The 14,669-nt window shown below is 44.7% G+C and overlaps 1 protein-coding gene across 3 annotated transcripts in view; it reads left to right on the top strand.

Annotated features, from left to right (window-relative positions):
* Positions 1 to 14,669, top strand: part of FSTL4 (follistatin like 4) — a 379,618-nt gene that overhangs the window by 340,769 nt on the left and 24,180 nt on the right. Inside the window, exons 9-12 of one of the 3 annotated variants that reach the window (XM_032476732.1) lie at positions 6,670 to 6,831; positions 7,223 to 7,357; positions 8,290 to 8,316; positions 10,809 to 10,927. In XM_032476732.1, the coding sequence (XP_032332623.1) occupies positions 6,670 to 6,831; positions 7,223 to 7,357; positions 8,290 to 8,316; positions 10,809 to 10,927 (443 nt within the window). The remainder of the gene's footprint in view (positions 1 to 6,669; positions 6,832 to 7,222; positions 7,358 to 8,289; positions 8,317 to 10,808; positions 10,928 to 14,669) is intronic. The other 2 variants (XM_032476733.1, XM_032476734.1) reach the window with 2 other exon arrangements.

The following is a 14,669-nucleotide window of genomic DNA, read 5'->3' as shown; positions in this document are numbered from 1 at the left end:
CTGCATATAGTGACACTTTAACCTCTTCTTTTCCAATTTGGATCCCTTTTATTTCTCTCTCTTGCCTGATTGCTGTGGCTAGGACTTCCAAGACTATGCTGAATAGCAGTGGTGATAGTGGGCAGCCTTGTCTTGTCGCAGATTTTAGTGAGAAGCTTTTGAGTTTTTCACCGTTGAGTACTATGCTGGCTGTAGGCTTGTCATATATAGCTTTTATTATGTTGAGATATGTTCCCTCTATACACACTTTGGTGAGAGTTTTTATCATAAATGGGTGTTGAATTTTATAAAAAGTTTTTTCTGCATCTATTGAGATGATCATGTGGTTTTTGTCCTTTGTCTTGTTGATGTGATGTATTACATTGATTGATTTGCGTATGTTGAACCATCCTTGTATCCCTGGGATGAACCCCACTTGATCATGATGTATAATCTTTTTTATGTGCTGTTGGATTCTATTTGCTAATATTTTGTGAGGATTTTTGAATCTATGTTCATCAGTGATATTGGTCTGTAATTCTCTTTTTTGGTGATGTCTTTGCCTGGTTTTGGTATCAGGGTGATGTTGGCTTCATAGAATGAGTTTGGGAGTATTCCCTCTTTGTCAGTCTTCTGGAAGAGTTTGAGAAGGACTGGTATGAGTTCTTCCTTGTATGTTTGGTAGAATTCCCCGGTGAAGCCATCCGGTCCTGGACTTTTATTTGTAAGGAGGTTTTTTATTGCTAATTCGATTTCATTTCTAGTGATCGGTTTGTTCAAGTGGTCAGTTTCTTCTTGATTCAGCCTTGGTGGACTGTATGATTCCAGAAACTTGTCCATCTCCTCTAGGTTATCCATTCTGGTTCCATATAGTTTTTCATAATATTCTCGTATGATATTCTGTATTTCTATGTTATTTGTTGTAATTTCTCCATTTTCCTTTCTTATTTTGCTTATTTGTGCTCTCTTTTTCCTTCTTTGTGAGTTTGGCCAGAGGTTTGTCAACTTTATTTACTCTTTCAAAAAACCAGCTTTTGGTTTGATTGATTTTTTTCTACTGTTTTCTTAATCTCTATTTTATTTATTTCCTCCCTGATCTTTATTATTTCCTTCCTTCTGCTGACTTTTGGGTGTTTTTGCTCTTCTTTTTCTAGTTCTTTTAGGTGGTGGGTTAGATTATTTGAGATTGTTCTTTTTTGAGGAAGGCCTGTATCGCTATAAACTTCCCTTTTAGCACTGCCTTTGCTGTGTCTCATGAATTTTGTGCGGTTGTGCTTTCATTTTCATTTGTCTCAAGGTATTTTTTAATTTCAGCTTTGATTTCCTCATTGACCCATTGGTTTTTTAATAACATATTGTTTAATCTCCATGCTTTCCTTTTTTTCTCCTTTGTTTCTCTGTAGTTGATTTCTAGTTTCATGGCACTGTGGTCAGTAAAGATGCTTGAGATAATTTCTATCTTCTTAAAATTGTTGAGGCTTCTTTTGTGCCCAAGTACATGATCAATCCTAGAAAATATTCCATGTGCACTTGAAAAGAATGTATAGCCTATTTTGGGGGGGGGGTGTAATGCTCTGAAAATATCCACCAAATCTAATTTTTCTATTGTATCATTTAATTTCTCTGTTGCCTTATTTATTTTCTGTCTAGAAGATCTGTCTAGTGATGTTAATGCGGTGTTAAAAATCTCCGACAATGATTGTATTCCCATCAATTTCACCCTTTATCTCTGTTAGTAGTTGTTTTATGTACTTAGGTGCTCCTATGTTGGGTGCATATATGTTAATGATTGTAATATCGTCATCTTGTTTTACTCCTTTAATCATTATAAAATGTCCTTTATCTTTCTTTATGGCCCTTGTTTTAAAGTCTATTTTGTCTGAAATCAGTACTGCTACACCTGCTTTTTTGGCTTTTCCTATTTGCATGGAATATCCTTTTCCATCCTTTCACTCTCAATCTATATGTGTCCTTCTCCCTAAAGTGGGTCTCTTGTATTGTAATAGTTTTTATGTGGAGCTTTTAGGGTTTTCTATATACAGTATCATGTCATCTGTATATAGTGACAATTTTACCACTTCTCTTCTGATTTGGACCCCTTTTATTTCTTTTTCTTGCCAGACTGCTGTGGCTAGGACTTCTATGTTGAATAGAAGTATTGAGAGTAGGCATCCTTGTCTTGTTGCAGATTTTAGTGGGAAGGCTTTCAGTTTTTCACCATTGAGTACTATGCTGGCTGTAGGTTTGTCATAAATAGCTTTCATTAAGTTGAGATACATTCCCTTTATACCCACTTTGTGAGAGTTTTTATCGTAAATGGGTGTTGAATTTTATCAAGTGCTTTTTCTACATCTATTGAGATGGTTGTGTGGTTACTGTCCTTTTCTTTTGTGGATGTGGTGTATCACACTGATAGGATTTGCATATGTTGAACAATCCTTGTGTCCCTGAGATAAATCCAACTTGATCATGGTGTATGATCTTTTTTATGTGTTGTTGGATTCTGTTTGCTAAAATTTTGTTGAGGATTTTTGCATCTGTGTTCATCAAGTGACACTGACCTGTAATTTTCTTTTTTGGTAGTGTCTTTGTCTGGTTTTGGTATCAGGGTGATGGTGGCTTCATAGAATGAGTTTAGGAGTACTCCCTCCTTTTCAATCTTTTGGAAGAGTTTCAGAAGGACCAGTATGAATTCTTCTTTGTATGTTTGGTAGAATTCCCCAGTGAAGCCACCTGGTCCTGGACTTCTGTTTTCAAGGAGGTTTTTTATTGCTAATTCTATTTCATTTCTAGTGATCAGTCTGTTCAAGTCATCTGTTTCTTATTGTGTTTTGGTGGACTGTATGTTTCCAGAAACTTGTCCATTTCTTCTAGGTTGTCCATTGTGTTTCCATATAGTTGTTCCTAGTATTCTCTTATGGTTTTTTTGTATTTCTGTGGTATTGGTTGTAATTTCTCCATTTTCCTTTCTTATTTGTTTATTTGTGTTCTCTTTTCTTCTTGGTGAGCTTGGGCAGAGGTTTGTCAACTGTGTTTTACTCTTTCAAATAATCAGCTCTTGGTTTGATTGTTTTTTTCTTTTTTTGTGGTTTGTTTACTTTTTTACTGAAGTATAGTCAGCTACAATGTGTCGATTTCTGGTGTACAGCACAATTTCCCAGGCATGCATATACATACATATAGTTGTTTTCATATTTTTCATTAAAGGTTATTACAAGATATTAAACATAGTTCCCTGTGCTATACAGAAGAAACTTTTTAAAAATATTTTTTTATATATAGTGGCTAACATTTGTAAATCTCAAACTCCCAAATTTATCTCTTCCCATCCCCTTTCCCTAGTAACCATAAGATTATTTACGACATCTGTGAGTATGTTTCTGTTTTATAAGGATGAGTTCGTAGTGGTTTTTCCTTTATTTATTTATTTTTTTAAGGTTTCACATATAAGTGATACCATATGGTATTTTGTTTCTCTTTCTGGATTACTTTATGTAGTATGAAGATCTCCTGGTCCAGCCATGTTGCTGCAAATGGCATTATTTTATTCTTTTTTATGGCCAAGTAGTATTTCATTGTATGTATATGTATGTGTGTGTGCGTGGATAAAGTATTCTTGGTTGTAAGTTTGTCTCTTTCATCACTTTAAATATATCATCACTTTAAATGCCCTCTTCTGGCCTGTAGAATTTCTGCTAAAAAATCAGCTGATGACCTTATGGGAGCTCCCTTGTATGTTATTTGTTGCTTTGCTCTTGCTGTTTTAATATTTTCTCCTTATCTTTAATTTTTGTCTGTTTGATTACTATGTGCCTCAGTGTTTTCCTCTTTGGGTTGATCTTGTGTGGAACTCTCTGAACTTTCTAGACTTGGGTAACTGTTTCCTTTCCCAAGTTATGGAATTTTTCAGTGATTATCTCCCCCAAAATTTTCTCAGATCCTTTCCCTCTGTCTTCTCTTTCTGGGACCCCTATAATGCAAATACTAGTGCACTTCATGTTGTCCCAGAGTTCTCTTACACTATCCTCATTTCTTTTTATTCTTTCTTCTTTTTTCTGTTCTGCAGTAGTGATTTCCACTAATCTGTCTTCTAACTTATTGATCTGTTCTTCTGCTTCATTTACTCTATTCTTGGTTCCTTCTAGTGTGTTACTCATTTCAATGATTTTATTCTTCAGCTCTGTTTGGGTATTCTTTATATTTTACAACTCTTTACTAAAAAAAAAAAAACTCACTCTGTGCATCTGTTCTTCTCTTGAGTTCTCTGAACTTCTTTGCCATCATTACTCTAAGCTCTTTCTCAGATAGATTGCCACCTCCTCATCAGTTATTTCTTCTTCTGGGATTTTATCTTGTGCCATGGCCTGGGAGATATTCCTCTGCTACCTCATATTGTATAGATTTCTATTTGTATTTTTAGGTAGGATAGTTACATGTCTCAACCTTGGAGAAGTGGCCCTCTGTGGGAGACGTCCTATGTGTCCCAGCAGTACACTTATCTCTTGTCACCCAAGGGCCAGGGTCTGGCCTGGTCCCAGTGAGAGTCTGGCCTACATTTGTGGATTCCTTCCACAGGCTTTGGGATTGTTTTTCCTTACTTCTGGTATCTGCTCCTGGTGTATGAGGCTGGACTACAGGCTTATGGAGGTTTCCTGGCAGGAGAAAACAGTGCCTGTGCACCACTAGGTGGAGCTTGATCCTGGTCCTCTGATGGGTAAGGCCTTGTCTAGGGGCACATCTAGACGTATTTGTGGCTCAGGAAGTCTGCTGGTGGTGGGACTGCGTTCCCACCCAGTATGTTGTTTGGCCTGAGGCTTCCCAGCACTTTGGCTTACAGGCTGTTGGGTGGGGCTAGGTCTTGGTGCTAATGATCCAAGCAAGATATCAGCCTCAAGGAACACTGATCGAATGTCTGAATGTTCACCACCAGCTTTTATGTACCCAGGGGGAGCCACAGCTGCCCCCTAACTCCCCAGGAGACCTTCCCAAAGCAGCAAAGCAGGTCTGGCCCAGGTTCCTATGAAATCACTGCCTCTGCCCTTGGACCCAGTGTGTACGAGATTCTGTGTATGCTTCCCAAGAGAGTGAAGTCTCTATTTCCCCCAGTCCTGTGGGGCTCCTAGAGTTCAGCCTTGCTGACCTTCAAAATCAGATGATCTGAGGTCTCCTCCTCCCAATGGCAGAACCCTGGGCTGGGGAGCCTGACATGGGGCTCAGAACTCTCACTCCTGTGGGAGGGCCTCTGCGACTTAATTGTTCTTTAGGTTACAGGTTGCCCACTTGAGGGGTATGGGGCCCGAATATATTGTGAGTACGCCCCTGCTACCATCCTGCTGTGGTTCCCTCTTTATGTTTCCAGTTGAAGATGTTTTTTGCTAAGTTCTAGTCTTTTTTTTCGCTGGTTGTTTAGCAGTCAGTCACGATTTTGTTGTAGTCCTGTGGAGAGGCGAGCTTGTGGTCCTACTACTCAGCTGTCTTGACCAGAAATCCCTCCTAACGGGTTTGACAAGAGCTGCAGAGTCTGATTCTCTCAATGAGGTGATGGAATTTTCCTTTTGTCTTCAGCCCACCCAAGCACAGATACATAGAAATCTTACTCAGATTCCAGGATCAACGTTAGCACTTCCTTCTACATACACATCAGTTTGTTCTAGTTCTGGTCCCAAGAGTTACCGTCTCTCTCCTAATGTACTGGGTTGCTTTTTTTTTTTATTGGACAATAACAGCATCCAGATAACTCTGGGAAAATATAGTTCCTGCTTCAGGAAGAATCCATCTCCCACCTTTCCAAAGGTGTATGATGTTTTTGTTTAGTTTAATGTGCGGGTGGGTGCCTTTACGTAAGCTGTCGCTAACCCTTTTTTGGAAGTATGTAGAGTAAAATGCATGAACAAGTAAGAGTCTTCAATTCCACTGAAAGTGATACTGTTTTTAATTTCCTGGGCCCAGATCTGGGGGTAGGAGGGAAGATTCTTCAGACATTCCTCACTCCTTCCACGTCCCTGCCCACAGACAGCCCACATAAGAAAGGCCAGAGCTCCGCGGAGGGTGCTGATGCGTGGCCCACTGTGCTCATCTGATGAGTGGGCCGGGTCACATCCCAGCCCCGAACCTGACTGCCAGGGCCCCCAGCTGAGTCAAGAGCCAAGGAGGCCCACCTGCCTTCACCCATGTTCCAGGGGGTGAGAAGTGGAGAAATAAACATGACCCCCGGAAGATCAGCGGGCTTCCCCAGAGCAGTGATGGAATTAGTAGCCCTGCCAGTCAGTACCCATAAGTGCCTTGTGAAGCACTTCCTGCAAGAAATTAAGCCCCTGTCCCGTGGCTTTCTGATAACAGAAATAATATATCTGAATTTTATGCATTTAGAAATAAATTTCAGCGGTTATTGCTCTTTACGTGTAGCAGCTGAACAGCCTTAAATATTTGGATGTCTTTCTGATCATATTTAGAATAATGATGAAAGCCATGAATTACAGGGCACAAAGCCTGATGTGTTTATTGCCTGCCATCCATTTTATAGCCCTTCCTTTCAGGGCGTGAGTTGCTGCAGGATGACTGCAAGCTGGTTACAAAGAGAACTCCAGAGTTGCCTCTCGGTTCAGCCCTCTGGGCAGGGTCTCAGGGTTGGACCAATGGGCTGGAGGCAGGTAAAGGCCTCTCCTTACCAGCACTGACTGTCACCCACAGTGCCACCAGTCATCCGCGTCTATCCAGAGACCCAAGCACAGGAGCCTGGGGTGGCGGCCAGCCTGAGATGTCACGCAGAGGGCATTCCTATGCCCAGAATCTCTTGGCTGAAAAATGGCATGGATGTCTCAACCCAGATGTCAAAACAGCTCTCCCTTTTAGGTAAGAGCCCCGCTTGCTGTCTCTGTGCTGCTATTCGCATCAAGTTGCATGTGAGACTCTCCTCAGAAATGGAACTGAAAGGAGTGATTTGTTTCTACATCAGATATTTGAGGAGCAAAGGTCTCCCCCACTTTTCCTGCTCTCTGGACTCACACAGATCTTACAGGCTTTCTGAGCACAATGATGAGACCGGTCAGTTCGGTCCCAGGTCACCTGCAATTCCTTTCAGCTGTTCCAGCCCTTCCTGGACATATATTAGGGTTACTGGCTGCCCTCAGCCATGCCGAAGGGCTGTATTGTTAACCTCAACACTCTCAATAGAGAGGAGAGAGGAGGAAGCGGGTGGAGGTCCCAGCTGAGCAAGCCACCCTGAGCACTGTCCCTTCTACAGCCAACGGGAGCGAACTCCACATTGGCAGTGTTCGGTATGAAGACACAGGGGCGTACACCTGCATCGCCAAAAATGAAGTGGGCGTGGATGAAGATATTTCCTCACTCTTCATTGAAGACTCAGCTAGAAAGACCCGTGAGTCCACTCTTGCCTTTGAGCTCCTCACTGAGCTGGTTGGGGGATACTGGGTGGCAGGGGCCACAGCCACCAACCGTGAGCCCCGGAAGGCAGGGGTGAACATCATATGCTTCTGTGCTCAAAGCTGGGGAGAGAGGGTAGCCAGAGGTGAGTAGACCTTCCCTGGCAACCTAGATGACTCTGGAAACATAGACAGGGAAACTCCATGGACCACAGACAGAACCCAGGATCACAAAGAAGCCTGTATATCCTGTCCCCAGTTCTGCCTCCTACTGGCTGCATCCCTCATCCACAAAACCGTTCACACTATCCACCCACCAGCTGCTGCCATCCCGCCGTGGCCCAGGAACTGGCCTGTGCACTCCCGCACACGTGACTTTACTCCGGGGATTACTGGCCACATGGGGCCCTAAGCGGGCTCTCCTTTGTAGTCACTGGTCCCTAAGTGACACTGTAGGTGTCATTTCAGTGGCATGGGTTTTGGGCATGATTTCTCCCCCTTGATCAAAGACTCTGACCTGAGTCTTCATCATCAAGAGAGATAATCAGAAGTATCTGATAGTCTTCCTAAGGAAAACCCTAGTTGAAAATCTGTTTGCTACTGGAAATAATCCTGGAGATCTGGGACAGATGTTGCTCGCTCATTATCATTTACAGAAGAGGAGAATCCCTTTAGCTTCTGTGATCCTGGGACCTGACTGAGTAGGAACCAAAAGGGTCCTGAGCCCTGGAAGCATTTGTCCACTTCCAGAGTCCCTCTCCCCAGTCCTGTTGCTGAGGTGACGAGCGGTGCAGATTCGGTACATGATGGACTAGACACCAGGATGCGCATGAACTGAATCACTGCAATGAAGGTTCTGACGTGGCTTTCTTCTTTTTTTTCCTTCCTTCAATCACGTTCCTGCTTTCCTAATTCTCTGATGCTGCAGTTGCAAACATTCTATGGCGAGAGGAAGGTACCATGCTTACTTGTTCTGTGTCGTGCCTGTGATCATGTGTGTCCATGGTTCTGTGATAGGCCATCTTTCCATGAGCCACCATCAGCTTTTCCCAACATCAAGCAGTGTGCCAGGTGGGGTCCATGGGCCAAATCAGATGGGACAGGGGAAGTCCATGTCAAATGCAAGTGGCACACATTGAGAGGCAGATTTAAAACCAGCTGGTGTCTTTAATGGACGTTAGACCACCAGGATCTTAAAAAGGAAAGTTTCAATTTAAAGCTAGTTTGCAACCTCCACTGAAACAGACTTCTTGGCAGGGGTTCCTGGTCCGATCAGGGCCTTAAACCTTCTTACAGGAGGTGATGTTGGTGCTGGGATTTAGCGTATGCTTCCAGGAAATGCTGAAGAAAAGAGCTACCATGATTTCTGTAAGTGTGTATCTACACGTAGTTTTTAAATGAATGGTATAGTTTTTCAAATTTGTATCTATCCAACCATCTTTAGGTATTAGGTTGGGCCATACAAAATTGCCATTTTTGTATATCAAAAATGGTCTGATACTGACAATGTCACATGGCTCAAAACATAGTGGGCACATGTGGGCACTGGGTTAAAGAACCTGAGGCTGGGCCTGGGCACATGTGCATTTGTGGACCCCAACCCTGGCTCTGAACCCCTCCACCAGAGTCCAGAGGTGCCTTATTCTCCAGCTCAGTGGCGAGGGAGGGGAGTATGAGAAGCGGCAGAATGCACCATGCAATTTTGGGGTTAAACACTAAATCGCCTCCTTTAAAAACCAGCATATTTCCTCTTATTTTGTCCTCAGGAACTTCGCATGCTGTTACCATCTACCACGTGCATGCATACACACGCTCAGAGCAGTTTCCTGAATGTCAGGCACTAAAGCTCACACTGTAAGTCTGGGAGCAAAACAAAGGCAGAGTCTGGAAAACGAGTTGCTGCCAATAGGCTTTAGGGATCCTCGGAAGGACAGGTCATAACTACAGCCGCTAATCATGGACAGTGGTCCCTTGATGCCACCTGAACCCAGCTCCCGGGCCACAGTGCACACAGAGAGCTTTGGCTCTGCGTCTTTAAAAGGTGTTTTCTCAGGGGAGTTTCCTACAAAGGGACTCCAGTCCCCAAGTTCAGATCTGCAGAGAATGCAGGAGACCCTGGAGGGTGTGAAAAGCTGAGAGGGGCTCTGGGTAGGAGGGCTTCTGCCACTGGGAACAGCTATACCCCAGCCTCTCAGAAGCTGGAAACACCCAGGAGCACTCGGCATAGGTCCCGGTGGGAATCCTAGGGTGCCCGGCGGCCCGTCCCAGTCTCATGTTGGTTCTTCCAGCTATTGATTTTCCCTGAACCTCACAAGGCTGTTCCTGGGGTCTGTGGTTTTGCAGGGACTTTGACCCACTCTGGCCCTTAGGTTTGAGAGAGAGAGAAGTTGGCCTGGTGAGAGTGTACAGAAGAGAAGGTCCTACTGGGGCCAAGACACAGGGGTCAGAGTAAGTGCGTGCCACCTCCCCAAATCCCATCGCCGGGCCGCTGTGTGGGAGCCAAGACGTGGCACTGGCCGGCTTCGTCTGGCTCTGTGTATGTGATTTTCTTAGAATTCATAGAAATCTTTTCAACATTCTACCTTCAAAAGAAAGATGGGAGGGAGGAAGGTGAGAACTGTGGACCTTACCCATCCTTGTGCCCTGTCTACCTTTTCTAGGAGAGGCTGGTGAGGGGACGGGTCCAACCCCAGCTCGGCACAAAGGCAAGTGGCCTCAACCAAGACCCTCCCTTCCTTGGGCCTCAGTTTCTTCATCTTTAAAATAAGGAGACTGAAGCAGCTAGTCCCCAAGGTCCCTCTGTGCTAGTCTAAGGAGATTTCTCCCCAGACAGCCATGGCCCTGGGCTAGGGTGTTGGGGGGCAGGGTACAGGCAGATGGCAGGACCTGGCGTGAGACTGCCACAGAGAAACTGGTGGGGCAGAGGTTGGAGCAGACCGTCTTGAAGGAAGGGGTTCACTGGCGCAGACTGGCCAGGTATGGACAAAGGAGTACCAGAAATAGCTTTCTGACGCCCCCACTCTCCAGGGAGCAGTGCTGTACAGAAATGTGTTTTAAAAATCAAAGCCTTTCTTTTTTGGCATCACGTGATCCATTCTAATTTGACTAGTTGACAAGGACCAAGGGTGGCTTTGCCTTACAGAACAGGAAAGGTCAAATGTGTATCAGAGCCAAGGCTGTCATTTATTTGAAAACATGCTGATGGCCAGCCCTGGCTGAGCTAGAGCGGGTGTGCGTGTCTGGGGGGACAGCCTGGGGACTGCAGAGCCTTCCATGGACGAGCAGTTTCTCCCCGTGCACCGCCTGCTCATCTCCTGCACCCCATCTCCACCAGGCCTACACTCGGTGCCTGCAGGTTTCATGTGTGCTGCACGTGGCATGTGACCCCTGCCTGAGGACCAGCGCTAGGAGGGGCATAACCACGGCTGTGTTTTTGCTTCCCCCCAGGCCTCAGCGTGGGAAACATGTTCTACGTCTTCTCCGATGATGGCATTATCGTCCTGCACCCTGTGGACTGTGAGATCCAGAGGCACCTCAAACCCACGGAGAAGATCTTCATGAGCTACGTAAGTGTCTGTGCCTGGTGCTCGTCCGCATCACACACACAGCATCCTGACTGGCAGTCTTTCACCACGTGCGCCGCCTGATTTCTTAAATTCCAGTTGCTGTATGTGGTGTGCTTCCAGATGTGTTCCAAGGCTGAGGAGGGAGCATAGGAGGCTGAGAGTTTAAAGTCACTCCTTCCTGCAGTGGCCACTTCCACACACTGAGCCCAAGGGGAGGCCAGGGAGGATTGATGGGTTTCTGGCCTCCATAAGCTCACAATCAAATGACGGAGACAGCGGCGTGAACAGGCAGCTGCCAAGTAGGTACTGCTAGAAGGATCTGCAGGGAGCGCTGGAGCATTGAGAGCGGCCCCTCCAGACCTGAGGAGGACAGAGTCAGAGAGGGCTCCTGGGGCTCAGTTGTGAAGAACAAGTGGGAATGGGTGATGGGTTTCCAGAGGAAATGCCATGAACACGGAGAACAGAGACACAAAACATCACGTCACGTTCAGGGAACCAAAAGTACTGTGTATGCCAGGAAGGACGAATGGATGTGGGAAGGGCCTGAGACTTAGGACAACAGTAGGTGAGGGTCAGGGCTGAGGAGTTCTGACGGGAAGCACTGAAGGAGTTCAAGTGCAGGACGCCCCGGCCAGGGTGCTTTGGAACATGTGCAGGGCCTCAGTGAGGGCAGTGATCAGAAGGGCTGCACTGGACGCACAGAAGTTGAGGAAGAGGCTGTGGAAATTATCCAGGTGAGGGAGGCTGGGGACCTGGGTTAAGCCAGTGGCAGTGAGATGGGAGAACTGAGTAGATTTTAGAGCTTAGAGACCCCAGGAAACAGGAGAGAACATGAACATGTGAACCCCCCGAGCATCAAAGCTGCTGTGAACAGAGAGGCCAAGTAGAAAGTGGCAACATGACACGTGGCGGGCAGAGGCAGGGGAAACGACTGCGGGTAGCAGGTGCAGGAACACCCCTCTAGCCCTCAAGACCCAGCTGGCGGGAGGCGTCCCCGGCTGGGCCTTCCCACCCCACCCATGGCTCTGTGCCTCCCACTGGTATCCCCTTGGCCTTGTGTTGGTGGTTTCTTGCACGAGGTCTGACCTCTTCTGCTAATCCCTAGCTACTTGAGGATAGAACTATGGCATTAATCGGAGGGTCACCTAGAAGTCCCCCATGCCCTCTCCTTGAGGACATACAGTGAATAAACTGGGGAACAGTGATGGGCTTGGCGCTCATGGAGCAAGTGGGTTTGGCCCAGGCAAGTTCCAAAAAGTTTGTTGTATTGCTGTGCTGGCTATTGGTGTATCTTGGACTGTTGGCATTTCTCACATTTGTAACTTGGGAACAGCTCTTTTCCAGGCTACTTAATTTGAATTAATCATTTTCTAAAAGTGTTACCTGTGATGAGTTTTCCCTCCATGTGAGAGCCATGAAACCATCCAGAAAGAGTAGTCCTAGTTCATTTCTTGCAGTTAGGTTTGAATAATTGCACCCCAGCACATTGGCACTAATATCTCATATATGTGCAATAATCTAACCGGTAGCCTGCAGGGGAAGTCTCTCAAATCCTAATCAGGGCTCAGTTTTCTGAAGAAGTTAGAACAAGACACAGTAGGAGGGGTCCTGCCAGCATTTCAGGCAACCCAAGACCACCATCAGCTGTGGGACAGTCCCGGCAACAGAGTTCTCATCTAGAAAGTGCCCAGACACCTCACAGGAAGGTGAACTAACCGTCCTTCTAAAGTGCTGAGTGAGGAGGAGGTTGGAGCATCTCCGGCCTCTCTGCTGGACTAGATGTCCACTTTGTCCAGCGTGAAACAGCAGGATTAACAAGTCAGGGGACAGGCTTTAGAACTAGGATCTGTGCAGGTGGGTGCAGATCCCACTGCTGTCACTCAGCAGGCTGAGTGGCTTCAGAACAGTTACTCAACCCCTCTAAGCCTCCATTTTCCCACATGCAGATTGGGGTTACTGTGAGGATGAGACGTGATGATAGAGAGTGGCCAGTGGAACAGGAGAAGGACTCAGTGAGGATGATGAGTTGTGTAGGAGAAGGAAGAATCAAAGATGCTTTGAACTTAGCTGACCAGATGCTGATGAGGACCCAGAAGGAAGAGCAGGGATGGAGGTGAGGAACAAGTCAGGTGTGGATGGTTGAGTATGAGATGACTATAAGAGGACCACATGGGAACTGGAAACGGTGGTTCTGAGCTAAAGCAAAGATCTGGGAACCATTAACCTGCGAGCACCAGCTAAAGCTAGGACGGCAGATGAGATCGCCAAAGGTGGGTGTGAGTGATTTGAGTTGAGCACTAGCACAGAACCCTGAGGATTATCAGCAGTGAAGGGGCAGAAAGACCAAGGTGAACCACAAAGACTGAGACAGCGACGGGCCAGAGTCAGAATGACAAACATGAGAATGTATATCATGGAAGACAAGGGGAAAGAAGGTCCCCTTTGCACTCATTTATTTGTTCAAAAAATATCTTTTTTTTTTTACATATATGTACTGTTCATTGTTTCTAAGAACAGTCTAGAGCTTTAGCTTTTTAAATTTACATAGTTAGCAAAGGAATAAAGCCAACCACAAAATAAGAATCAACAGAATGTGGTAATCCAGTCATAAAGGACAGTCAGCTGTGCTTACACATATTGAAGAAATCAATCATCTAAGTTACAAATAAAAAGTAGTTCATTTGTGTCCTTTTTTTTTTTAGATTCCACTTACAAGTGCTATCATACAGCATTTTTCTTTCTCTTTCTGGCTTACTTCACCTAGAATGACAATCTCCAGGTCCATCCATGTTGCTTCACATGGCAATTATTTTATGGCTGAGTAGTATTCCATTGTGTGTATGTGTATAGCCCACATCTTCTTTGTCCAATCATCTGTTGATTGACATTTGAGTTGTTTCCATGTCCTGGCTACCCTATATAGTGCTGCTGTGAACATTAGGGTACATGTGTCTTTTTGAATTATATTCTTCTAAGGATATATGCCCAGGAGTGAGACTGTTGGATCATACGGTAAGTCTATTTTTAGTGTTTTTCCCCCTTTTTCAGTTTTATTAGGTAGAATTACTACAGTTTGCACATATACATTATATTCCATGTAAATGCAACATATACAATATACTGCACTTTGTTTTAGTTTACATAGATGTACTGCTCATTGTTTCTAAGATTACAGCTTTAGCTCTAGATTTTTAAACTTACATAATTCTCAAAGGAATAAAGCCAACCACAAAATAAGAATCAACAGAATGTGGTAATCCAGTCATAAAGGACAGTCAAATGTGCTTACACATATTATTTGTTACTTACATGATTGATTTCTTGAATAAGTAGTTCATTTGTGTCATTTTTTTTTTTTTTTAGATTCCACATAATATATCATATGGCATTTTTCTTTCTCTTTCTGGCCTAGTTCACTTAGAATGACAATCTTCAGGTCCATCCATATTGCTGCAAAAGTCATTATTTTATCCTTTTTTATGGCTGAGTAATGTTCCATTTGTATACATGTATCACATCTTCTTTATCCAGTCATCTATTGATTGACAGTTGAGTTGTTTTGATGGCCAAGCTATTGTAAATAGTGCTGCTATGAACACTGTAGGGCATGTGTCTTTTTGAATTTTATTTTTCTCTGGATATATCCCCAGGAGTGCTGGATCACATGGTAAGTCTATTCTCAGTTTTTTTTAGGAGCCTCCATACTGTCCTCCATAGTGGCTGCACCAAACTACTCCCACCA

The sequence above is a fragment of the Camelus ferus genome, chromosome 3, assembly GCF_009834535.1.
Source record: "Camelus ferus isolate YT-003-E chromosome 3, BCGSAC_Cfer_1.0, whole genome shotgun sequence".
In the NCBI taxonomy this organism is placed as follows: domain Eukaryota; kingdom Metazoa; phylum Chordata; class Mammalia; order Artiodactyla; family Camelidae; genus Camelus; species Camelus ferus.
This window is presented reverse-complemented; position numbering and strand designations above follow the sequence as displayed.